Consider the following 25,961-nt stretch of genomic DNA (forward strand, 5'->3'; position numbering starts at 1 on the left):
ACGTTGTTAAATTTCATCAGTTTTACTGAACTCTGTTAAATTACTCTTTTGCACTGATAAAACATGTCGCTGCTTCTCTCTTTTGAGTGAGATACATTCCAGTTAACTGCAAGAACTTGGGAAGCAGTAGAGCTAACCCTTCTAATGGATAATCCAAATGCACCTCACGTCACAGGGACTTCTCTTCAGTGTCTGAGGAACACACTTGCTGAAGCCCACCAACATCCCGCAACAGAACTACCTCCTGCCTCCAGTCCAGTGAGTCTGGCTGTGTGACGGACAGACAGTTAAGTCTCTGTCAAAACAGTTGTGGAATACATGCACCTTTATAAATATGTAATTTTAATTGAGGTTTCCAGCTTGCCTACTAGAGCACAATTCAGCCAGTATTGAGCCATGGGTCAGTAATCGGGACTGAATCCACCCTTTGCAAACCAAGTACCACTACATTTTGACCAAGAAGCTAGCCAGATCAGCAGAATTCTGGGCAACAGCTTAAGAGTTAACTACTGAAATTTGAGGCCAAAAAAATTCTCACTGGTAAAGGAGGCACTGGTGCTGTCCAGGAGTCTGCTTGGGCTGATTCTTCACTGAGGTCATTGTGTAGTACACATTGGTTCTGCAAGAAGAGCCTTCCTTGTGTGATCTACGAGTCTTGAAGCAAATGGGTAATGTTATCTTTACAACTTAGATTGGATTTAAATTCAGTCATTCAAGATATATTTAATCAGCTTTACATCATCGCTGTGTCTAAGTAGTGACCTTGAGGTTTTGGTGCTGCTGGTTGGAGACCCAAACACCTATGTTGTGATCAGAGTACTGGGTCCAGCACTTTGCGCTCCCCAGTGCTACAAAAACCTTGACAAACTGGAGCCAGAAGAAAAACTGGTGTCTCCAAGCAGTACAAACTGTTTTCCTCCAGTAACAGTACCAAATAAAATCAGTTATCAATTCTGGACCAATTGAGTAGAGACTGCAGCTTCTTTGTTCCCCAGGGTTCTGGGGAATAATTACTTCTTGAGGCTGGAGGTAAACTTGCCATTTCTCATAGTCAGTTTCTGGTTGCGTCATTCCAAAATTTGATTTTTCTCTTAAATTTACATTCCAAACAGAGCCATGAAATTGTACAGCTGATACTTGCACACAAGTGTACCTCTTGCCTTCTAGATTGACTTTTTCTCCGAAACGCTGACCAAATTTTTGTATTTAGAGCATCCTGGATGGAGCCTTCAGGTACATGAATTCTTTGTATAAAAATGAAGCATGGGCACATACAATTTGTTTTGGCGTCATGGTCCCTTTTCAAATGTCAGAGAGAATCCTCCCCATGATCAAGCCGTACCTGTCTGAAGGGGATTTTCATAGACACTGCAGGAAACAAATCAGCATGAAGCAGTGCCCTGGTGCAACAGAACAGATTTTTATTAATTCCTGCACACCTTCAAACTTCTGCTACATGTCAGATGTAGTTTCTGTGCAATAGCCACTGCTTGTTTCTTAATGTCGTAACACTCGGGTAGACACAGGAAGAAACAGCTGCATGTACCAAATTAAGATAAGTTATTACAGTTCCATTAGATTCAACACAATGTACATTGTTTTTGTTTGAAATCTTTTTCAATGTCCTCTGTGTGAGAAAAGTAGTACAATACAGCATCACTAAAAAGATCTACAAATTCACGGATCATGCAGTAGGAAAACCAGTCCACTCTGGGTCAGGATGGCCGAGCGGTCTAAGGCGCTGCGTTCAGGTCGCAGTCTCCTCTGGAGGCGTGGGTTCGAATCCCACTTCTGACACCTACCTTTTGCTTTGGCCCACCTCACCCCGCTGCTACCCATGGTTGCTCCTTACAGTTCAATTCTAGGCACAGCCTTCGTCAATATCTTTACCAATGATCTGGATGCAGGGCTTGAAGACACCATTACCAAGTTTCCTGACACCAAACTGGGAGGTCTTGCACAGGAATCTACACACATCCCAGCATTGGGCCATGGTCAACGGGATGCAATTTAACAAGTCAAAATGCTGGATCCTGCACCTGCCACAGAGTAACACTGGCCACAAGTATAAACTGGGAGAGGACCTGCTGGAGAGAACGGTCCCTGCAGAAAGGTGTCTGGGGGTGCTGCTTGCCATGAAGCTCAATACGAGTCAGCTGCGTGTGCCCTGGCAGCCAAGGGGACAAACCCCATCCTGAGGGATCAACCCCAGCATCAGCAGCTGGGCAAAGGAGGAGATTGTCCTGCTGTGTTCAGTGTTGCTGCAGCCTCACCTTGAGCACCCTGTGCAGTTCTGGGCCCTTCCATTTAAGAAGGGTCTGAAGGTCCTTGAAGGTGTCCAGAGGAGGGCAGCAAAGCCAGTGAAAGGGCTGGAAGGAATGTCCTGTGAGGAGCAGCTGAGGACTTTGGGCTTGTCTAGTCTGGAGAAAAGGAGACTGAGGGGCGACCCCATTGCTCTCTACAGCTTCCTGAGGAGGGGACGTGGAGAGGGAGGTGCTGAGCTCTTCTCCTTGGGTCCAGTGATAGCACGTGTGGGAATGGCTTAAAGCTGCAGAACCTCCCTCCCTCCCCCTTTTGCCAGAGGTGAACTGTTATTTTGGCTCCAGATGTTTCCTAAAACTACAGTTTGCATCTCAAATCTAGCTTTTTGTTTGTTTGTTTGTTTGACTTGCTCTCACAACCTCTTTGGATATTGCATTATATTCTTGTTTTGTTGTTAAAATTTAAAAACTCTCTAAAGTATGAATCAGGAAATGAATTAAATTTTCACATTACGTATTTAGAGTTAAGTACACGTTAAGTGACATTCTGGAATATGAAGTATTTCTGAAAAACAAGGTCACAAACATCAGTCACAAAAACACCCTTCCCATGAATGAAGTGGAAAACTGGGATTTTTAGCGCCATAAGCTGTAAATGTTAAATATCCAGCACCGTGAACGTTCAGCAGACATGCAGTGATGACCTCTGAACATACACTGCACTAGATCATTATAAATTTGCAGCTAAAAAAGATAAATTTATGAATTATTCCAGAGGAAGAAACAGGCCTAGGGTAAGTAATGCTTTCCATCTGCAAATCCTACCAAACATTCCTTGAGTAGAGTGGCTTACCTACCCAAAATGCCTATCTACCATACCTTGTATACAGAAGATATACATCTGTTTTTCTCCAGAACCTTAACCCATGGGGTGGTGTTAACCCATTTGTTCCTACCAGGCAAGCAGCACTACAGTCTGTCAGCATACACAGGGATGTTTTGCAGAACATCCTCACAGAAAGTGATGTTAAGATCATCATCTCTTGAACTGTTAATGCCAAATCAGTATTTAATTCCACGTTCCAGGCAGCACTTCTACCAATACTGGAAATCTGAAAGCAGCACATTCGCCTGCTATGGATGCACAGCAAGTCTGGTGTGTTTGGGTCTGTCAGACATATCACATCAATAGGCAGCTGCCTAAAGCAGTAATCCACAACTGCAGGGTGCAGGGCTGGCTGGTCTTTGCATGGGAGTCATTTTGGATGAAACCTGAAGTCAGCATCCTAGTTGTTTACAGGGTTTCCGGTCCCATCAATACAATTTATCATAGCAGTATATTATTTACCTCATACAGACATCGGTCCAAGTATTATCAGAAGTTATTTGATCTAAACTGATAGTGTAGTCTCCTCCTAGTGTCTGAGGAAAAAATATAACTGAGATCTATATGTACCATGAAATAATTGTATGTCACAAGCAAAACAGCAACTTTGAAGTCTAGAACCTCCTTAGCTGCATTTTAATTATAATGTGAATATCGAGATAATGTAAATCAGAACAGATACACCTACAGTATTTGATATGGTCTAAGCATCCTAGAAAACTACTAGTGAGAAAGCATTCACTAAATAGATCATGCATTCAGAACCTATTCAGAACTGTAGCTTTGGTGGCTGCAGCCACCATCCAGGACAAGAAAAACCCTCACTCTAACGAGACTTCACAAGTTATTTCAGTAATTTCATTCCAATTCAAATCTCTGTTTTGGACAAGGCTGCACAGGAGCTGCTGGACCTGTGAAACAGCAGAATGTAACTGGATGCACAGACCACAGGTTAAAAAGTCTGCAGCCAGGAGCTCTGCAGAGCTTGTAGTTAACAGCATTTTCCTTCTAGTAACACATCATAACGGGTGAAACTAGGTATGCAGATGAGATTTAAATTATGTTCAATATAATTACACAATAAAACACAATATTCTGCCAAGTCAACTCTTCCATATTCACAGAATACAATAATGGACAAAACAAAAGAGGGAGAGGGAGGGTTAAATCCAAGGCCATCATAAACAACAAAGATCACAGAATCTTGTCAAGAAATCCCTGTAGAAAGTTTAATTCCTTGTTCTCTAGAATATAATTTATCCGGAATTAAAGGCCTGCACAGAACAAAAAATCTGCCAAATCCTTTGTTAATATTATGTAGCTTATAATCACTATTATGAATATGCACCAAACAGTGGCAAAGCACACATTAACTGATAGTAATGATTTCTGTGAAGACAGGCTCTTCCTATAAATTAGCTCTCAAAAACTGTAAGATGGACTGGATAGAATCTACAGAGGCATTTGAAGGAAAGAAGAACAATTATTAAAAAAGAAAAATCTGGTTATCAGTATGTATGCTAGCTGTTTCATAATCACATGCCAATATCTGTACTCTTTCATATACAAGCTGTTTAGAAAGGCCAGCTTCAAAGTTTTTGGCATGAATATGTTCAGCTCTCCAGCCAATTTAAAACCAAAACAATCATATTAGCTAGACAAGATAACCAGACTTACATAACTTCCATTACTAAAGGAATCACACGATGGGCATTTTCTGATATTAAAACTGGATACATCTTATCCATTGCTAGTCAGAAGGACCCAGACCAAACTCTCGACATTTGCATATGCTGCAAATATTTCCTGTGAGAAAATGTCACAAGGCTACAAGGCGAGAAGCACAGAACCACAAGCAGCTCAGAAATCTTTTATCTCTCCAGAGTGGTGCACAAGGGAGTGCTTCTGGTAAATAAGATACAGAGAATGACAATTTTTTAATATATGTATTTAAAAAAAAAAAAAAAAGAAAAGGACTACACGCTTTTTCAAACATACATATTTCATGATGCCTATGGAAACAGGAGGTAAAAGCTACGAAAGATGTTGTGCTTTACCAAAGGAGCAGTTTTGTTTCGTTAAGTCTCTATTAAATAAAACCTCCCAATTAATATGGAATAAGGATTCCCTTATTCGTGTGCGGCAGCTGCAGGCAGAGCTGTACCTGTGAGAAGAGCCCTTCTTGGTGGGAAGGGGAAAGAACAGAGGCATATCCCACACCCTGTGTGAAATCCTCCTGAAGGAGTCTGAGGAAAATCCGAAATTCTACAGGCAAGCCAAGCTTCTACCATTGCCAGCACTGGACCATCACACATGGCAGGATGTTGCTACATAGTATTTCTTGCTTCATATAAAATTTTCTCCAGCAAATCAGCTATCACCAAACTTTTCTCATCCTGGTTTTATCAATGTCACCTGTGGACTAGAATACAGCAATGCAGAGACCATCTCACTATATATGCTCATTGCAAAGCATAATAGATAGCCAGATCTGGTCAGAGCTTATCACTCGCCATGAGTGATTGAACAACTGAAACGGATGCAAACTGCTTTCAGTTATTTCTCTCCTAACACCAAATCCACACATCACTTTGAAAAGAATTAGATGCAGTTCAGTCAAGTAGACACTAAGTAGGTGGACATTGAGGGAGTTTTGAGATATCTCATTACTTCTACTGCTCATTAGTGGATAGAACAGTGTATTTCCAACACTTTGTGGTCTTCAAAGAATTTTTAAAAACAGAAGTAAAAGGAATAATCAGGATACCATGGCTCATCTGCTCCCCTTGTCATTGTAACAAGCCTACACTGGCAGTTCAAAGCATGTCTGAATTTGCGTTTATCTTACTGAGAAACAATCCATTACCAGCAGCTAATGATCTCTTTTGCCCTAATGAATCTACCTTGAAAGGAATCTACCCGGGGCTCCGTGCTGTTCACAGTTACTAAAACATGAAAGCTGGACTGACTCTGTTGAGGACATTGATGATTAACTCTGATGTCAATTAAATGTCAGCTTTAAGAACTGGACTCAATTCAGACAATGCAAGTCTTTCCTGTCATTAAAGATGGTGCATGCAGAAGCACCTCTCTCAGTGCAGGGGTCCTGGATCTCTCCTGGCATAAGCCACACTGCAGAGGGCCAGGCCCCAAGGGCATCTTTGGCATGAGGAAACACAGGGGCCGGAATGTAAAAATAACACCTTAGCTGTTTCTGATTGCATAGAGATGCTTGTAATGGCATGGGCAGAAAGCCACCTGCTGCAAGCCACGGGGCAGCTTGTTATTTTTTCTGCTGCTAGTGTTTTTCGTAACACATGCAAATGATTGATAAAAAACAGTATTTATTTGCAGGTATGCCCATCCTGAAGCCCAAGTCCTGCTCCACTTGCAAAAGTTACATTCCCTTTTGAAAGGTAATGTTGTCCTACTGTGGGCCAATCTACTGGCTGTTTGCTGCTAGAAATATTCCCCCTTACCTCAGAGCTGTAATTTCACACTCGTGTTTAATAAGAGTTTATTTTCCTGTTCTTTCAGTGCTGGTGCCAGGCTCTGAGTGCTCCTGCCCTTCCCAACACAGCACAGCACAGCATCAGTGGCTGGTCCCCATCACTGCTGCACCGTTACAGACTCCCCACCAAAGCACCCAGGTACTGTAACGCCTCCTCAAGGAGGGCCCACCAGCCTGGCATCATACCAATGCTAAGAAAACAGAACTACATACCTTCTCACTTTTCTTTCTCATTAACTAAAATGAGGAGCAGAGCTATATTGCAGCCCTTTGACAGTCAGCACTGGGCAAAGCAGAAGATCTCCAAGCAATAGCAGTGTCGAGATCCTTTATTCAGTATTCAGTGCAGAGTGTGCTGAATAACACTAATAAAAAATACCTCTGCATTGCCATGTGCAATTTTGCTTACCTCCTTTTCTATATGAGAAAAAACCACTTTATTTTCAGGAGAGAATATCATAAACACCAACTGGAATATGATAAATAAACTGCAAAAGTCTATACACCTGCCTCTTTATCTGACTGGTGTCAGTTAAGGTAAAATCAAAATTACAATCTCTACGTAAGGAAAGTTATATAAGTAGGTGAGTGGGTTTAAAAACAAAACACAGATCTCAGAAAGTTATATTCACCTGTCAAAGCAAGTAAGCTACCAGATGAAAGGGAAGCTAGGTCTGAATATGATTAAAGCCTTATTTTTTTTACTCAAAGAGTACAGATTTAGACTTGCTGAAGTCTGCATATTTAAAATACACAATAATACAGATGAGCTATTGAGTCATCACCAATTATTTTAAAAGAGCAAATTGTTTACTTATAAAGAAACTGACATTTATAAAGAAAGACAAGAAAGACTCACAGCTGAAGAAGCAGCAGTATTTGGGATTTGGACATTTTGTTTTTCTAACTTAATTTACTTTGCGTCATCTCCATTTTTAACTTCAAAAGTATCACATTTCAAATCTTTCCTTTTTGGTTTATCCTATTGTGGCCTTTATAGTTTCTGGCAAACCTTTCACACACCTTAATAAGAAGTCAACTGCTAACACCATAGTCCTATTGAACAGGTAAAACTAAATAAGTGTTACAACACAAATCAAAGTCTCCCAGCTGCCCAGCAGTCCAATGTCACTAACATCAATGTGTTTAGCTCTTTGGATAATGTCAGGTCCCCAACAACTAACTGCATCTAAAATGAAGAAGAAGTTGTGTTGGGTTTTTGCAGAGAAGAGGTGAGCCCAGGGCCCCTGTCTGCCCCACGCTCCAGCTGCTGAGCCTCAGCAGTGGCCTGGGTCGATAAAGATGGGGACACTGGCCTTGGCCAAGTTTCCAGTATCTCCACCCTGACTTACAAAGCCCATCACAGAAACATGGCTCAGTGCTGGGATTCTCCCTGGGCTGTCTTGCCTGGATCGCTGGCATAGCTGCATTGCTTTACCCTCTGTTCCTGAATAACGTGTCCTCCATAATCAGACTTACTCCTAATCTGCAGTCTAGCCCAACATCCTCTTACCACACCTGAGACCATCCATGCTGGATCAGAGCAATGGTCAGTCTAGCTCAGCATCCTCTGGGACAGTGGCCAAGAACAGTCCTAAGAGAGGAATCAATACAGACAATAGCAAACAGCAGGACAAAGCTTCCCTGCTCCCTGGAACTTGGGGTTCAGATGCTTCATAACACAGAGGTATTTATTTGTGTTTCTTAGCCTGCAACAGACTGAAGAGTCACCAAGGCTGGCGGGGACCTCTGGAGATCCTCCAGTCCATCCCCCTGCTCAGAGCTGGCCCTACTGCAGAAGGATGCTCAGGGCCATACCCTGATTTTTTTATTATCATCAAAACCATACCTTGGTTTTGATTATCTCCCAGTATGCAGACCATACAACCGCACAGCAACCTGTTCCAGCGACCACCTTCGAATTAAAAAAAGTTTTTTCCTACGTTTTCTGAATTTTTTAGCATTCACATGCTGCTGCAACAAACTCCAGAGCCTGCCCATGTGCTGCCAGAGGAGCCGCAAGCAAGGCTGGTGTATGGGGACTGTAATTAGGGAGATGTTCCTTGTGTCTCCTACTCTCTGCATGGGACCACTGCTCTAACTCTGCGCGAAGCGGTGAGCTGGCAAAGGTTTTAAGACCATAGCAAATATTTAAAGGCCGCAGCATTCATTACTTTTATTAGAATACTCTGACATATTTCATTTTTCTGGGTTCTGGACTTTCCCCATGTTGTCCACAAGGATTCCTTTTTTGGTCTTTGTCATGAGCTGTGGAGACATCTAGCACTGCTCCAAAATACCCAGAGAAACAAGATAATTCTGTTCACAACTAGCTTCTGATAATAATGCCAAACTACTTCTTACCTCTCAGATTAGAAAGATTCAGGCAAAAAGCAATGATTTGCCAAAAGGTAAATAACTTTTTGATGGCATCTTCCACTCTTGTAACTATTCTCATAAATAGCCTTTTTACTCTTATGACACATCTGTTGCATTTATTTCTCCCCTTCTCATGAGACTCCCCATCTGCTGTATACATCTGAAATAGCATCTGATATAGCATCTGATAATTCATGCTAAGAAAACAGCCTTATCTATTCCAGTCTTCAGATTCACTTTTTCATAAACATCAGCAGGAATAAAGGTATTACGAAATCAGACCAAGAATTCTGTGTTCATAAAATAACCTTGTCTGTGTTAAGAAACAAACGAAAAAAAAATGGGGCTTTGGGGAGGACTGAAGGTTTCATCGGACAGTGAACTTCACAGGAGAATATGCATTTAAAATAAGATTAATAGAAGGAGCTGATCAATCACTCATCATACAGAGGAACAAAAGGGTTCTCCATAAGGCTTAAGACACTGGTGCAGTTCTTTCACTGTGGTTATTTCATGTAAAGAGTATCTTAAAGTTACATTAAAGATGCAAGATCAAGTAGGGACAAAAGCTCAGACTGCATGGTTGTTCCCAGCCCCTCAAGGAGTTCGCTCCACAGTTTTAGATCAGCTCTTGAGAAAGCTCAGTTTCCTCTGGAAGAAAAGGTAGGAGAATAATAGAGCAGGTTTTCAACATTGGTTGAAAGATGGATAGAAGGGTGGAATTCCTGTTCTACTGACTCTATCAAAACATTACAAGGTTTAAGACAAATACAGCATGATATAACAAGCTCTGTACAAATCTACATCAGTCCTTTTGGCTTTGCTATAATGCAGATAAAACAATGAATCATACACCAATAATAATCCAAAATAAATCATGCACTACATCTAGTGGTAAATAAATAATCCCTGCTCCTCAGAGTCGCTCTTTTCATAAAGAGCCATCCCTCTAGAGAGTCTGAAGAGAACTGAGTGAATTTTCTTCCCTGTAACTATGAGGACCAAGAAACAGAGCTAAAATTCCCATGTAATAAATTCAATTTCTACAGTTGGAATTTTAATAAGGCTTTCTAGTTATAAAAAGTTTGCTATGAAAATTATACTTGTATTAACAACGAATTTTTGGATGTTTATAAGCTTGCAAATGGCTACAGAAATGACAAATCAAAAATACTGGCTGTAGGCAAACCAGCTCCCAGGTTTCTTCTGATAACGACAATTAGGGAGCTTAATGAAATCCAGCATATCAGATTAGTTTCACAGTCCCTACACCTCTGACTTGTACTACCATCACATCTTCCAACAAGTATGGAGCACATGGATTAGATCTACAGACTAATTTTATAGTCTTCCCTTCAGACTGATTTTCTTGTATTTTCCAGCAATATTTAAGAAAATACTTTCCAATTAATTGAAAGACATTTAGTGCTCTCACCAAATTACTCCTCAATGAGTCTGGAGCAGATACACTTTCTTTTTCCCAAGTGCCTTTGATTTCTTCTCTGCACGCACAGACATGCACTTAATTAAAACTTTCTATTGAAGTGGCATTAGCTAGAAACACAAGGCACACCAAGTCGCTCTTAGGCTTCCTGCCAGAAAGCCAGCAGTGCTGACGCTTCCCTTCATTTACTTTAAAGTATCAGAAAAACAGGCAATTTATGACCACATAAATCTGGAGCCAACAAGCTATGACCATTATCTGCGGCGATACTGCACAGAGCGGCCGTGCAGTTGGTCCCGTTCCCTCAGATGGTTCATGTTGCTGAATGTGGGATCAGAACACGCTTTCCTAAGTGTCTTCCATAACATTGTAATAAAATAAATAACCAGTGTGACTGTTTAAAAAGGTGTCAGGGAGCAGCATGAACAAATCTCATTAGCAGACAACGGGATTTGTGCAGATAGCTGGTATTCACCACTTTGAAAATGTAACCCCAGGGCTTTATATATACAAGCAGGATGCAGACATATCACATTGTAAAATGAGGTTTTGTTTTTATGAGGATGTTGGGGTTACTGTTAGGAAATAAAGATACATGGAGAAAAGCCTTTTGCTATGATATAGTGTTATGATTGTGGACAGGGATTTAAAAAAGCATCTGGAGAAAGGGAAAGATCTAAGAAATCATGTAATTGCCAGGAGCATTTGAAAAAGTCTGTAGGACACAACAACAGCTCTCATTATGTGGTACCAGTTCTGCTTTGGAAGGTTTCGGAGAGGTACCTGGCAAGCAGCGTCTGATAAAAAATTTATTTCTGACCACCAGGGTAGCTGTTCTCACATAGGAAAGATGCAGCGGAGTCTAGATGATGCCAGTTAGCTATGTCAGGTACTAATTGTAATACGTGTGTCTTTCATATTTATTTGAAATTAAACTAGAGTGGTTTAAAATTGAGACTAAGTTTCCTGTGTGGCAGCACTGATAATTCTCTAATTTACAGACCTCATTCCTAAAAATGAGATAAATCTTACAAAGTTATTTTTACAGTCATAATCTAATGGAAACAGTTCTGTTAATACTGGAAGCATACCAACAACTGGAGACTCCTGCAGGGAACTGATGGTCCAGCGCAGCACGAAATCTGAGCATGAGGAAAGTTTATTCCTGTCTGGGAAATATCTTCATGCTTTCCTTTGCAAGAAGAAATTACTAAATTGGGGCACAAGTACCTTCAACTGACTTTAGCACTCAGCAAGAGTGACCCTCAGTTTATACCTTGCCGTATTTTTCTTCTAAATGCATTTCTTGAAAGGCAAAACCAAAGAACGTTTTCCTCATCGTGCATACTGTTGGTAAAGTATTTGTTTAAAAATTCTTATGAGACTTCTAAAAAAAGAGCAAAAGAAGAGCTATACCACTTGAACACCCACGAGTCTACAGGGTCAGATGGGATACACCCAAGGGTGCTGAGGGAGCTGGCAGAAGTGATCACTAAGCCACTTTCCATTATCTGTCAGCAATCTTGGCTAACGGGGGAGGTCTCAGTTGACTGGAAGTTGGTAAATGTGATGCCCGTCTAAAAGAAAGGCTGGAAGGAGGATCTGGGGAACTACACACTTGTCAGTCTAACCTCAGTGCTGGGGAAGGTCATGGAGCAGATCAACTTGAGTAACATCACATGGCACATACAAGAGAACGATGGACTCAATGATCCTGAGGGTCTCTTCCAACTGAAATGTTTCTATGATTCTATGAATTTCACTGACTTCAGAAATGCAAACGTTTTGCCCTTCAGCAAGATCTTGAACAGGGTGTAATGGGAAACACATTCCTGTACACTGAAGTGGCCAACTACATACACGACGTATCTTAAGGGTCTTCCTAAGAAACCCTGTGCTTCTTCATTCTTTTAAAGCATAAGGGAACTGGAAACGTGGCAAGAAAGGTGCCTGCAGTTCTGCTCAGGCATTAATTGCTTGAAATCAACTGGAGAAGTAAATAAACACACTAGCATTCCAGTGAAAAGGAAAACAAACAAAAAAATTCAGTCACTGAGATGTTAGATCCTCTTTGTAATATCAAGTGCCAGTCACTTTTGAAGAAAGAACTTACAGTATTAGAAGTTATAACTGAAGTGCAAGTGTAATCCTATAATTTAAGAATCTGCAGGCACTAATCAAACACACTTACAAAAACTCCAAGATATAGCAAAGAAACAAACCAGAAGAATTAACTACTACTGAGTATTATGGCTATGGCATCAAGTTGGCGTAGAAATGCAGATGACTTTCTCAAACAAAAAGATACATGCCAGGTTGGCTGGTTAGCTCATGCAAATGCCTTTGAAATCTGCAGGGAGGTAGAGGAGAACCTTATTGTAAAACAGACTTCTGTAAAAATATAATTGAGAAATAGTTAATCACTTAAGATAAATTTAAACACTTAAACTTCTTTAATATTTTCATTTGTAAAAACATAGATTATATCCAAATATTAATTCACATTCTGTAATTAAGGATGCAGTTGCTTAAAGGAAATTTTTAAAAGTTGTTCACCACGGCTTGAAATTTTTGTGATTTTATTTGTATGTATAGGAGGCCAAATTTTTATTAGATGGACTGGCAAACTAAAAATATTTATTTTCTGTATTTTCTTACACATGCAACCATTTTATTGGAGCTTAAGATCCAGTATATGAACACTCATCGGGCTTTTTACGTTGTACTGACTCTGGCTGGGTGGAGTTAATTTTCTTCATAGCAGCTGCCATGTTCTGGATTTGTGATTAAAACAGTGTTGATAACACATCACTGTTTGAGCTATTGCTTAAACTGTGCAAGTCCTTCTCTGTTTCCTGCTCTGCCCCCTGCCTTGCAGCCCACTGCAGGTATGCTGGGGGGTGGGCGTGGAACTGGGAGGACACACAGTCAGGGCAGCTGACCAGAAGTGGCCAAAGGCATATTCCACACCCATCCGATGTTGTGCCCAGCAATAAAAGCTGAAGGAAAGGAGGAAGAGGTGACATTTGTGGTTGTGCCATTTGCCTTCTAAAGTAACCACTGCATATGTTGAGGCCCTGCTTTCCAGAAAGTGGTTAAACACCTGCCTGCCAATGGGAAGCACTGAATGAAATCCTTATTTTCCTTTGTTTGTGCATTTTTGCTTCAACTATTACTCTTTTTACCTTGATCCACAAAACTTATTACTTTCCTTTTCTTTTCTCCCCATCCCGTGGGACAGTGAAGTGAGTGAGTGGCTGTGTGGGGGGTTTGGTTGTTGGCTGAAGTGAACCCACCGAATAATCTGTAAACTCTTCAGGACATTTTTTTGCAAATCCATGGCAAATAAAATTTTTCTTATCTTATCACTTCATTAGTTAAACATTGCTACTTTGGGGTTTAGTTTCATTTTTAGCAGATGAAATAAAATAGATCAAAACCCTCTTCGCTCCAGTGGGAGAGGTGAGACTCAAGGAAGATAACAGATGATAAGGTTTCAAGAAGTGTATGTTTAAGGCAGCTACCATGTCACAAAAGCCCAAGTGCAGAGTCCTGGATGGACTTGGTCACAATTAAATCATTAATAATTTTGGCAAACTGAGTCCAAGTGGGTGAGCTGAGTGCAAGAGGAAGATGCACAGCAGATGCTCAGACAAGACAGATACAGGAAACAGGAAACAGGGCACAAAGGGATCAGAGAAAGTAGAATGTGGCAAATAGCAATTCCAATGAAAAGAGAAGAACTAAGCAGATGGAAGACTTGATAGAGGAAACACCTGATGAAGATGAATTGCCAGTCTACAGAGAAGTTGAAGTTCTGCTGTACAGTTAAGTTCGGGGGCTACAAACACATAAAGTTGTCAAGCAATAGAGAAAACTTGGCCCCTTAAATCCTGGATCAACTGGCACTGAGGTAGTGTGAACATTCAAGATGATGTAAGCAAGCAATCCGTCACGACCGGGTTAACATGCGCAGGTCGCCTTCCTCTCCTTGCTTTCCCACGGCTAGAACAGGTGCTGCTGAGAGAAGATGTGGGTTATCAGAAGGGAGCCACACTCCACACTGGAAGGATGAACTCTTCAACAGAGAGACCATGTATGCACTGAAGGCCTGAGTTACCCCATCTGAAGAGTTATGTGATCTATTAATAAATCTGAGTTATCATTAAGCATAGCAAAGCCTGGAAAAAATGGTCAGGTGTGTAAGATGGAAAAAACCAAACAAACTTGAAAACCAAGAGACAGTCAGTAAAGGATGTTATATGTTTTGTTGTCCTGTATACATCTGACTACTACACTGTCTGTTCCAGTCGAATTAGAAAACAAGTCCCACAGCTGCCTTATCATTTTGCATTATTCAGCCTCCAGGTCTCAAAGCAATAAAGCAGTGCAAGACACTGGAAGTTCATATTTAGGAAACAGTAGTAAACTTAAAAAGAGTCTATGTCAATAGATATTACTCTGCAATTCACCACCATAACAAAGTTCAGCAGTAAGAAAGTTAATTCTGTAACAGTGCAGAAGGGACAAAGCATGTTATAGTTCCATTCAAGTAGTGTCATTTCCAATTAGAAAGCAAAAGGGCATGCTAAGCACCATGTGAATTTAGGTCAAACCAGATAATTATTTTTGTATGCTTACAAATTCCAAAGAAAAGAAATTTGACACACACTCTTAGTGTTCAGCAGCGGACACAGTTTCATGGCCGTGCACTGGACATGCTTTAGAACCCAGTAGAAGTATCAGAACAAACATGGGAACAGTCCAGGACTAATACCAATAAAAGACATGAAGTTTAGAAACCATGTGCAGTCATAGCCTTTCTGCTAAAGAGGAAGAAGAAACTAGGCTTATATTATCTTGAAAACACTACAGTTTGTTCATATCAGGAGCTCATAAATGAACGCTATTTCCTTAGCTTTCTAATCAAAATCAGATATAAGAACAGGAAGTCAGTAACCATCAGTCACTGAAAAGCTGATATGTCTTCCCAAATCTCTTCATCCTCCTTCTATACCAGTCACATTACTTGCCCAGCACAGCTCTCATCTAAGATTATAAACATGCCAATATATGTAGACACTGGAAGAAGGTTCTTTTTTTCTGCTTATCACAAGATACAAAATGCTGCTGACAGACCTGGCCTTAGAAAATTTACTGTAACTTTCCAGGATGGGTGATTGGAATATGATTTGGAAAGAAAATTATTTGCCTCCAGAAACAAGTGCTGTGTTATAAAACTCTCAGACCGCTGGCCAAGGCTGTCAGTGCTGCCATTCACACAACCTGGCCATCCATCACATAGCACCAAACCAGCCATCCGCACGTAGCAGAAGCCACCAGCTGCATTAGCCACCAGCGCCCCAGGCTGGAGTCACACCCTATACATAAAACACTCTTCACAAAGAAGACTGCAATAAAAATAAACACTGAGTTCACATCAGGGCAATCAGGGTGCCTGGAGATCAGAGCCTTTTCTTCTTTTTATTTGCCTTTTCTTTCTTTCTTTCCTCAAAATCAGTTTGAATTAAACCTGGTAACACTAGCCCTCAGTGGCCTACGGTGCTGATGACAGATCACATAAGCTCTAGCTGCTCTCTTAGCTCTACGGACCTTCTTGAGGTTCCAGCCAATGGAGGGGGAAGGGGACACCACTCACTTATGGCAGGAGACAACTCAGACAGACTTGGATGTGGCAACTAACTTCTACCAGAGATACTAGTGGTAGCCTGTGCACCAAGGTGGTATCACTTAGGCCATCTTTTGAAGCACTCCAACCTAGGCTAGAGAAGGAAAAAAGAACTCAGCATGTCATCCACGAGAAACAGTCTCCAGCTGTGTGGACATAGTTTAAATGAGTAATACAACATACAGTTTCCAAACTGAAGAAGGTCTGTAACCACAGGTTAGAGCACTCCTAGCACTGAGATGCCAATGGTAGAAAGACTTAACTGCACATCATGACAATGTGCTAATTTGGAGCCCATCTTTGCAGAACAACTTCTACATATACAGTTGGTTCCCACAAAATAAAAATCCCTTCTCTGAAGCCATTTATAGACTTTTCCCTTCCACAGGAGGACAACAGTATTGGCAATTGCTATTTCAAGACTGAAATAAACACACAACATTAATAATACAACACATCAAAAACTCATTGGTATACATACTGACCTCTGCTATAAAATTTCAATGCTGTAGTCTATTGTAGATTTAATCAATAGGAGAAAAACTAACATGATAGAGAAAAAGACGAGAGTGGAATACAAGACAACACAGAGAAACCACAATAGTTCAGTATTTAAAAAACATAAAGCAGATGAGAAGTATCTTCCTCACCGACAAATTTTGTCAAAGCTGTTCTGAGAGAACAACCACTTTTATTGACTTCATTATTCAGTCTGTTTAACAGGGATTATGCAATTAAAATAAATTTTGTATGCAAAATTAAGAGATAGGTATAAATAAAAGGGAGCTGACATACTATATACCTGATAACTTCAAAGATCTGGTGACAGGAGATAATTCAGACTTTGAGTCAGAGTTCTGTAATTTTGTTAAACATTTTGTGGAAATGATAATTAGCAGTGTATTATTAGAACTAATTAAAATAATTTTACAAGAAAATGAACCTTAAATCATCCTTTCCTATAGAAAAATAGCTTTGTTCTTCATGATATTTCCAAGTAAATACAGTATTTCTCTTTAGGAAGAGAATTAATTTCTCAAACCTATGTTTTCAAAAACTCGTGACAGCTTTAGGCAGCCTATTTGTAAGGGTTTATAACTTGTAAAAATTAGCAATAAAAAAATCAAGATTTTCTTGTTCACAGTTAATAGTCCTCTACAAAAATTAAATTCAAAATGCACTGCAATTGGGAGAACAAAACATCTGGCTAGTACTCAATCTCTAATTAAAAGATGGTACCAATCTCAAGAATACTTAATGTAATTTCCCAGTTTACACAGAAGAGGCTACTATTATAGAAGTCCACTCTGCCTTTTTCCCTCCCAGAAGCAGGAAATTCTTTATTTATCATAAGTGGTTCAAAAAAGTTTGTGTAAAGTGAGAAATAGCAAAACAAGGTCCAGTGGAGAGGCAGAGAACTTCTGTTTCCCAGATGTGCCTTTTTTCATAAACCCTCTTATTTGCAGACATGAATTTCATGTTGTCTGCAAATGAGGAATTTTCATACTAATCAAGATTCAATCTGGGAGAAAAAAGATGAAGAATGAAATTTCAAGGCTAGCAATCAAACACAATTCTTCATTTTGCTATTGCTTTATAGTGCTAGGAAAAGATAAAGAGACTATTTTGAAAGTAAAAAAATGCTTAGATTATCAGAAGGAGTTCACAGGGGGTAATATTAAACAGTGGCAAAAACAGCTAACCCACCTCAGTATCATGTAATACAATGTATTTCACTTAGCAGAAAGTTAATTTGAGTGTTAACGTTCTGCCGAGGCAGTCAATTAAAAGCAGAAATCCTCATTTGGGAAGTTTGCGATTCCATTATTGTGCCCTCAGCAACTATTATCTTAAACTCATCATACTGCCAAAACAACAGATACTGTATTTACCTAAAAATAAGACCAGAGTTTCATTTTCTTGACAAGTAACCCTAAAAAATGCACTGCATTTGTGTCTTGTATACAAGGTAACAGAGCCTGGACTCAGATGCCTATGTCAGTTCAGACAGACACAAACTGTTGGATTTGTTGTGGTGCGAAGCAGCAGTTTGCGGGAGCACGGGGGCCCTGACATCCACAGCAGCCCCAGGCTCGGTTGGAGTGGCAGCTCACGTGAACCCTGCGCAACTGGTGCGGGAGCTGATGCCTCAGAAAACCAAACTGCTTTTTCTTATTATTTGCCAGCCCTGCTTCCTGCAGGCATGCAAGATGCTGCTGCACATGTGCTACTTCTTAGGAGCAAGGTAGCCTCCCCACTTCCCAGTAATTCAGAAGAGGTTAGCCGCTTCTTCAGGTACCAGATGAAAGGCGCTCTGCCACTGCACAGGGTGAGCATTTCACCAGGCTTCCAGGTGACTGGGGCACAAGTGTTGAAGTCTTTGACTAGCTTGTACTAAAAACCTACCAACAAGCATAAAAATCAGGTAGTTCACAAAAGGGAGGAATGGTCTATAGTATCTTTTTTCCATGGAGAAACTGCACTCCCCTCCAGAACACCCACGGGTGCAGAAGCTGGTACCTGGCAAGGTGCCTCAGGTGTCGTGACGGCTTGTGCAGCTGCAGGGAACTGCGGGGAAGCAAAGCCCTGCTGTCTGCTGATAGATCCAGAATATCCGATGCTTAAGAAGAGCACTCAAAGATGCAGAAAGTAGACATATGAATTCAAAACTCTTGATTTTTTTGAGACATATGGGGTATGACACTGAATCATGCAGAATAAGAGAGGATGTTACCTTATATTCAGTATTGACTCCCTAAAATGGGAGAAAAGAGCCTGACACTGGCCTTTGTTGTCCTGGTGTTATTTTCCGTACCCAGAAAGCAGAAGGGATGCCCTTCAGCACTAGTACAGTGTCTTCTTTGACAGTCTTGCTGTGACCCATAACACCTTGAGGATACTATTTCCCTGTGTGCTACATGGTCTGTATGCCTCATACCTGTCAATCAAAGTAGATTGGAGCTGCACAGCAAATAAAAACCAACTAACATAAGAGAAAGAGCAATATATCCAGCTGATGTTATTTTGTATGAGACAGAAAATGTAAAATGTTCAGATTAGAGTCACAATTTTTTTTTTTTTTTAGAGTTACTATATTTGGAGATGAAAATCATAACAACAACAGTGAAAACTGACCTCTTAGAGGCAAACATGGTGGTGTGGGCTTCTTTCACATTTATGAATGCACTGCTCTGCACAAGGCTGTTTCTGTTGACCTGCATGAGAAGAAAGAATGATTTTTAGACCAAGCAACTCAGGACCTTGCTTTTAATATTCTGAACAATAAGTATATTAGTAAACGTCTTCCAATGCAACTTCAGAGAATATCTGACAATTTTATAAAAATGCAAAGGTTAGCAAAACAATGTAAAGGTTAACAAACAGAAGACAGAAGTTAAAAAAAAACTAAGACCAAAACCTACTGATATGGCTTAAACCTGAGGTTGCTAGGGCAGTTACTCAACAAAACAGGTATAATGCTAGGTTAGGTAGTTCAATATCTAAAAGCTTCTGCCTCTGAAAGGAGAATTCATGTACCCAAGTGAAATTCAGGTGCCTCTGAGGAACTAAACAATGTCGTCTTGAATCACCAGTCTGAACACAGCTATATATATTTACATCTTAACTGCATTTGGGTGCTCTGTTTCTTGAATGACTACCTTTGTCAATAAAGTCATTTTTCCAGAAAGAAACCATTAATATAAATAAGAAATTTCCTGGAGTGGGCCTAGTATGTATGGACCTCAAGAAAACTTAATATTTGAATAAAAAGACATTCCAACCTTCATTTAAAAATATAATATGAATATAGTATAGAATAATAAGGTTGGGAGAAACTGCCCAGTCCAACCCTCAGCTCAAACCAGGTATAATCAGATCAGGTTGGTTGGGGATGTGTCCAGCTGAGTCTTGAACACCTTCACAACCTCTCTGGGCAAACAGTTTCAGTACTTCAAAATCATCACGGTAAAAACATTTTTCTTAATACCTAAGCAGGATTTTCCATGCTATCACAGCACACTTCTGGGTCATGCTCAAATTGCTGTTCACTAGGCCTCTCAGACCTCTTTCTGCAGCACTGCTTCCCAGGCAGTTGGTCCTTGATGCATCCCTTCTACACAGGGTTATTCCATTTCATGGGCAAGACCTTGCATTAACTTTTGCTGAACTTCGGAAGGTTCCTTTCAGGCCATTTCTTCAGCCTGCCCAGGTCCCCCTGAACAGCAGCACTGCCGTCCAGCACACTGACTGCTGCCTGCAATTTGATGTCATCCACAGTCTTACTGAGACTGCACTCCATCCTGTCACTGATGTCATTGATGAAGACACTAAACAGTATTGTCCAGAGTATTGAACCCAGAGGGACCTCACTAGTTACTAGCTGTGTGTGACGTTTGCTGTATCTCAGTCATCAAGAACCTCCCCCCATTGCCATGACTTTTCAAAGATAAGAGAGCAGCCTCACAACATCAGCCACCTCCTTCAACGCCCTTGAGTGAATCCCATGTGGTGCTGTGGAACTGTGTACATTGAGTGGGCCAAGAGATCCCTAACACTGTTTTCCTCTACTGCACATACACCTTCACTCTGTGAGGAGGCTCTGGCACCTGGGAGGCCTGAGGACACATCTCTTCAGCAAAATCTAAGGCAAAAAAGGCATCGAGTACTTCAGCCTTTTTTTCCACATGGCCACACTGAGTAATGGGCCCGTGCTTCCCTTGTGTTCCCTTTTGCTGGTGATGTACTTACAGAAACCTTTCTCTGTTGCCCTTCACCTTCTTGGCTAGTCTCAATTCCAGCTGAGCTTTCGTTTCCTAACTGTATTCCTACATGTCCCATATTCCTCCAGCATAGCCCAAACCCTCTTCCACCATTTGTGTCCTTCCCTCCTGTGTTTGAGCCCAGACAGCATTCAGGCCACTTCTTTACACAGAAGCCCTCCTCCTGGTTTGCCCATCTGATTGTACCACCAGTCTCTGAAAAGCCTGTATCCATCCACTACCTTCCTCCAGCCACAGGGGCTATCCCGCCATTTACCATTTACCCCAATGTGGTCACAGTGCTGCAACTGCTTATGAACTCCTATTCCTCCCGTGTGTTGCCATGCTATGTGCATCTGGTAAGGTGGAGCAGGACCCTTCCTTCTGGCAACATCTCTGTGGGGTGTTGAGTCCACCACTGCACACCCTCCATGCCACCCCAGGCAAGTTTTGGCAGAGGTATTCTGTGTCCCTGCTGTGCTAATGGCTGTGACACCTGTCACTGCTGCTCACCATGAGCTTGGCCCTCCCAAAACAGGAGTCGTCCATTCCTAGCAGCAGCCTGGGCCCAAAAGTGCCAGAGCTGGAAGCCGAGACTCAAATTACTGCACAAACTGGGAAGAGCAAGCACAAAACGGAGCCCAGGCAGCACCCTGCATGCTCCCAGCCCCACAAACCAAGTCCCTTTTGCAGCCGCTGTTCACAGTGCTCTGGTCCTGTGCTGCCCAAGGAGCAGATAAAGAGCAGCTGGAAAGCGCAGTCAGGTATCAGACCCTCCAGATGCAGGCTTCCCCCATCAGGTCCCTTCCCACCAGCCTGTAATGCCTCACGACCTTGGTTCACCTTGTGAATGCCGTCACACATGGCCACTACACGTACAGCATGTAATCCTGATGCTACTGAAACCTTTTGCCCTACTCCCAAATGTTGACTTCAAAGCAAAGAGGTGAAGCTTATAAAATTAAAAAAAAAAACCACACACACACACACACAAAACCAAAAGAAAACAAACAAAAAAAAAAAACACAAAACACAATAAACCTATCTAAGATTAGTCAATTTTTTAAATGTAAATGTACAATCTAAATACAAATGTTTTGTTCATCGGGAAGAAGCTGTGATTACATGATCTTGACTGACAGGAGGATTTTTGTCTACAAACTCTCTCCTAAATTTGTAAGATGCTCAAGGGGACTTCACATCTTCATGTCACACCAGATTAAAAGACACCAGGTAAAATGTCTTGTTACCTCCAGGCAAGGAAGTGGTATTTTCACAGCACCATATTTCATTATGGGTTTGGGCAGTGACATTTTTATCTCAGTTTACCAGTTGCTCTTAAAATATTTCTTTTTTTGTTCTGTGTAGCTTTTGTTTATTTGTTTGTTTCATTTGGTGTGGCTCCTTCACTTGTACAGCTGCAAAGAAGAATCAAATGGAACCTCCCTCTTCCTTTCCATACCCTCTTGTTCCAGAATCACAGTCTTGCAGCTGGGCAGGCAGCACGAATACCATCAGCCTAAAGTACATTTTCATTCCCATGGAATTATTCTCCATGACACTCACTAAGATCAGTCTCTTTACATTGAGAGCATAACAAATGCATGCTTCAAGTTAGCTGTCTTGATTGGGAATTTCTAAAGCCTTGAAGTAAGCCAAGCGTCTACTCAGATTGAAAATCAATGGATTTGGGGCACGCACATTCCCTGCGTGTCTTGAGAAATCACACTCCAGGTCCCTACTTATGATTTTCAGGTTAAGCGGGAGCCTACACTGTCAGATATGCAGCTCAGAGACAGAACATGGATGAGATTAAGGAATGCAACGCAGCCTCTGCACCAGTGCACACAGCAAGTATCTCAAGCCATTTAGATAGCTGATTATACAACGTGGAGCCTAAATCTGTAAATGCACTGCAAAGATTTGAGTCAGGGGTCCCTTTTCTCTTAGAAGCAGCAAGGTTCAAGCTCCTTAATTTAATTTTCAGCATTATTCAGGTCATGACTTGGAAAGCCAGGTCTCGTATTTGAAAATGACACAGTCACTTATGATCCCAGGAGGACTGGTGGAACTTTGACACTGAAAATTTTAACCCCACTTTATTAAATCATTTGATGATCATCTTTGTTTCTACTAAACAACACCATTCACAAGCATTTACTATATTTTAAGCATCTTATGTTAGTAGGTGAGACCACCTTTATGTTCATAAGAACATTAACTGAAAGGCTCTGATGCTTTCAAGCTCTTCTTGGATATAAATAATAATGTTAGTGATGACATAAGGTGTTGCACTTTCTCAGAAAACAGGACAAGCTATTTGAGGAAAACCAACAGGTATCAAATTGCTGAGTAGCTGAAGCATCCTCCCTTGAAGGTGACTGGTGCAGAAGTCAGAAGAACAAGGTGTTGGATATGTTGCCATCTGTGTCAGCAGGAACTTTTCTGGCAGCACCATCTTCCCTTTCCTTGAGGCACAACTATGTCCATTTTTTTTTGAAAAAAAGACTGATGCGGTCACCAAATATATTAAACGAAACATTAATTTGGATTCTGGATGGTTTTCTCCCTTGCACAGAACTTTTTTGCACATAAATGTTTCCTATAGCATTTCACCAGCTCAGTGAGGGTAACTGTGACAGCTCCTGCCTTTCCCCTGAACCTCATCCCTCTCTGGTGGAAGGTACCATCCCCAGGGCAAAGCGGTAGAACAGCCTGGGAGAACTGTCCTTGCTGCCTTCTAAACAGACACATTAAACTGCTAAGAAAGGCTGTTCAAAGGAAGCAGACTCACTTTGCACTGGAACAGATGAGAAATATCATTTATCTGCTTGAAGATAAATTCTGAAGGCTACAACTTCCAAAATGAGAAACTTCTTAGTAGCAATAGTGATTTCTAAAATGATGTCTTAAAGATGCCATTTTATAAACTAAAACTGGCACAAAAACTCAGTAAGTGTTTTCATGTACACCAGATATATTTAAGCATAATTTACTGAGATTCGCAGTGACTGCTCAAACCCACGGAAATGTGAGCACAAGTATTACGAATAAAAATATTTTCTGCTAAGAAACAATTGTATTATAGTGTTAAATATGGCGTAAAATGTTCATACAGAATTACAAAAGAAGATCTTTATCAATGACCTGGAGGAGGCAATGGGCTGCACTGTCATCAAGTTTGCAGATGATAGCACCAAATGAAAGGAAACCAGGGCTGTCACCCAGCAAGAGTTGGACAGGGATGAGCTGACAGGGACTTTTAGAAATTCAGCAAGGACAAACACAAAGTCCTGCAGAAGGGAAGGAAGAAGCTCTTGCAGCGGCACAGGCTGGGCGCTGCCTGTCTGGAAGCCCCTGGGGGCAGAAATCTGAGCCCAGGCCCACGGCGTGCCCAGGCAGCGGAGACGGACAAGAGCATTCCAGGCTTCATTAGCAGGAGTATGGCCAGCAAACAGAGAAGGGGTCATCACCCCCTTATTCAGAGATCATTGGGTCATTTCTGAAAGACTGCATCCAGTTCTGCACCCTCATCTCCATGCACAGACACGGATAAAGTGGGGCCAGTTCAGCATCGGGCCCCCAGTGTGGTGGGACTGGAGCGCTGTGAGGAGAGGCTGGGGTGCTGGGCTGCTCCAGCCTGGAGAACAGGTGCCTTCAGGGGACCTAACGGCTTCCCAGTACCAACAGGGAGGTTACCGAGAACACAGAGCCAGGCTCTTCACAGCGACACACGGTAGTGCTTTTTACCACGAGCAAAATTGAGCAGCCTCCTTCCTTCAAGTTCTTCACAATCCATCTGAATAAAGCCTGAAGCAACCTGGACTGATCTCACAGCCGACCTTGCTTTGAGCAGAAGGATGGACTAGATTCCTCCTGAGGTCCCCTCCAACTTGAGTTATCCTGTGATCCTATGAGTCTACATATAAAGAAAGAAAAACGGGGAAGGGGATGTGAAATGATGGTTGAAATTTGGATAATTAAAACATGATGTGGGTACAAGTACAATGACAGGAAGACTACTGATGATTTTAGTTTTAAGGAAATAGCATAAAGAAAACACTTTAAAATTTCTGTTCTGAAAAAGAAAATTTAGGAAAACAAATCATATGGAATTCTTCTCAGAAGAGGAAGATTCAGTATACTTACACAGAGGACTACAAGCAGCAAACAGGAACAAATTAAATCAAAATATAAACATGACTTTGTCGAGTTGAAAGATACTGAAAGCTAGGAGGGGGCAATAAGCAGACCAGGCAAGACCTTGGAAACTAATTGTTATTATGCACAGTAAGCCTTGAAAAGTAAAAGCAGATTAAAATATCTTCCATAGGCAATGGGAAATACTGAGTCACAAAGCAACAACAAATCCAAAGATTTTTTAGAATTGTTACCTTTGAAATAAAAAAGAACTATATATAAAGGGAAAAAGTCTTTGAGTTACATTGAATGTTTTCAATTCAAAAGAAATAACCTAAAGAATGGAAAGGGAGTGACTCCAGTACCCACAGCACTGGAGACACAGGGCATATAAGAGAAGTTTATTACCAGCATCACTAGTCTACATTTTTTTTGCAGAAGCAAACAAGTGAAGAAAATACTAAAAAGAGAAATAAATGACAGAACTCTAGTTTAGTACTTAAGCAAGTGAAAATGAACATGGACCACACAGAACAGGTCATGCTTATTTAAGTTATAGTACAATGAAGTGACAATGAGAGGTAATGGAGATGGAAAAATTTTTGCACTTCAGTAAATCTTTGCTATACTGCTGCATTAAGGACAATAAGTGATGGCTTTTGCTATAAGTCAAAAGGAAAGGAAAACTCTAAGTTGGCAGTCAGTTAATTCAGGCTAACTCTGGATAAAGACTGCTGAGAAACAAATCAACAAGCAAGCAAAGCTAAACATTAACTAGAAATATTCCTAATTCTATCCTTGCCTCAAAGCAATCACTCAGTGAAAACATAATTTCTCCATTTACCAAAACTAGTTACTGTTGTACTTCACTAACCATAATCATTTAACAAA

General features: G+C 41.0%; 1 protein-coding gene and 1 non-coding gene across 6 annotated transcripts in view; one reads left to right on the forward strand and one right to left on the reverse strand.

Annotated features, from left to right (window-relative positions):
• Positions 1-25,961, reverse strand: part of OXR1 (oxidation resistance 1) — a 275,216-nt gene that overhangs the window by 219,538 nt on the left and 29,717 nt on the right. For 4 of the 5 annotated variants that reach the window (XM_065832703.2, XM_071803861.1, XM_065832706.2 and 1 more), the window contains one exon: positions 19,306-19,385. In XM_065832703.2, coding sequence (XP_065688775.1) covers positions 19,306-19,322 — 17 coding nt within the window. In that variant the 5' untranslated portion in view covers positions 19,323-19,385. Of the gene's footprint in view, positions 1-19,305; positions 19,386-24,680; positions 24,817-25,961 lie in introns of those variants that run through there. The other variant, XM_071803860.1, reaches the window with a different exon arrangement.
• On the forward strand, positions 1,715-1,797 carry TRNAL-CAG (transfer RNA leucine (anticodon CAG)). The gene has a single exon. It is a non-coding gene; the product is annotated as a tRNA-Leu (tRNA).

This window comes from Patagioenas fasciata, chromosome 2 (assembly GCF_037038585.1).
Source record: "Patagioenas fasciata isolate bPatFas1 chromosome 2, bPatFas1.hap1, whole genome shotgun sequence".
In the NCBI taxonomy this organism is placed as follows: domain Eukaryota; kingdom Metazoa; phylum Chordata; class Aves; order Columbiformes; family Columbidae; genus Patagioenas; species Patagioenas fasciata.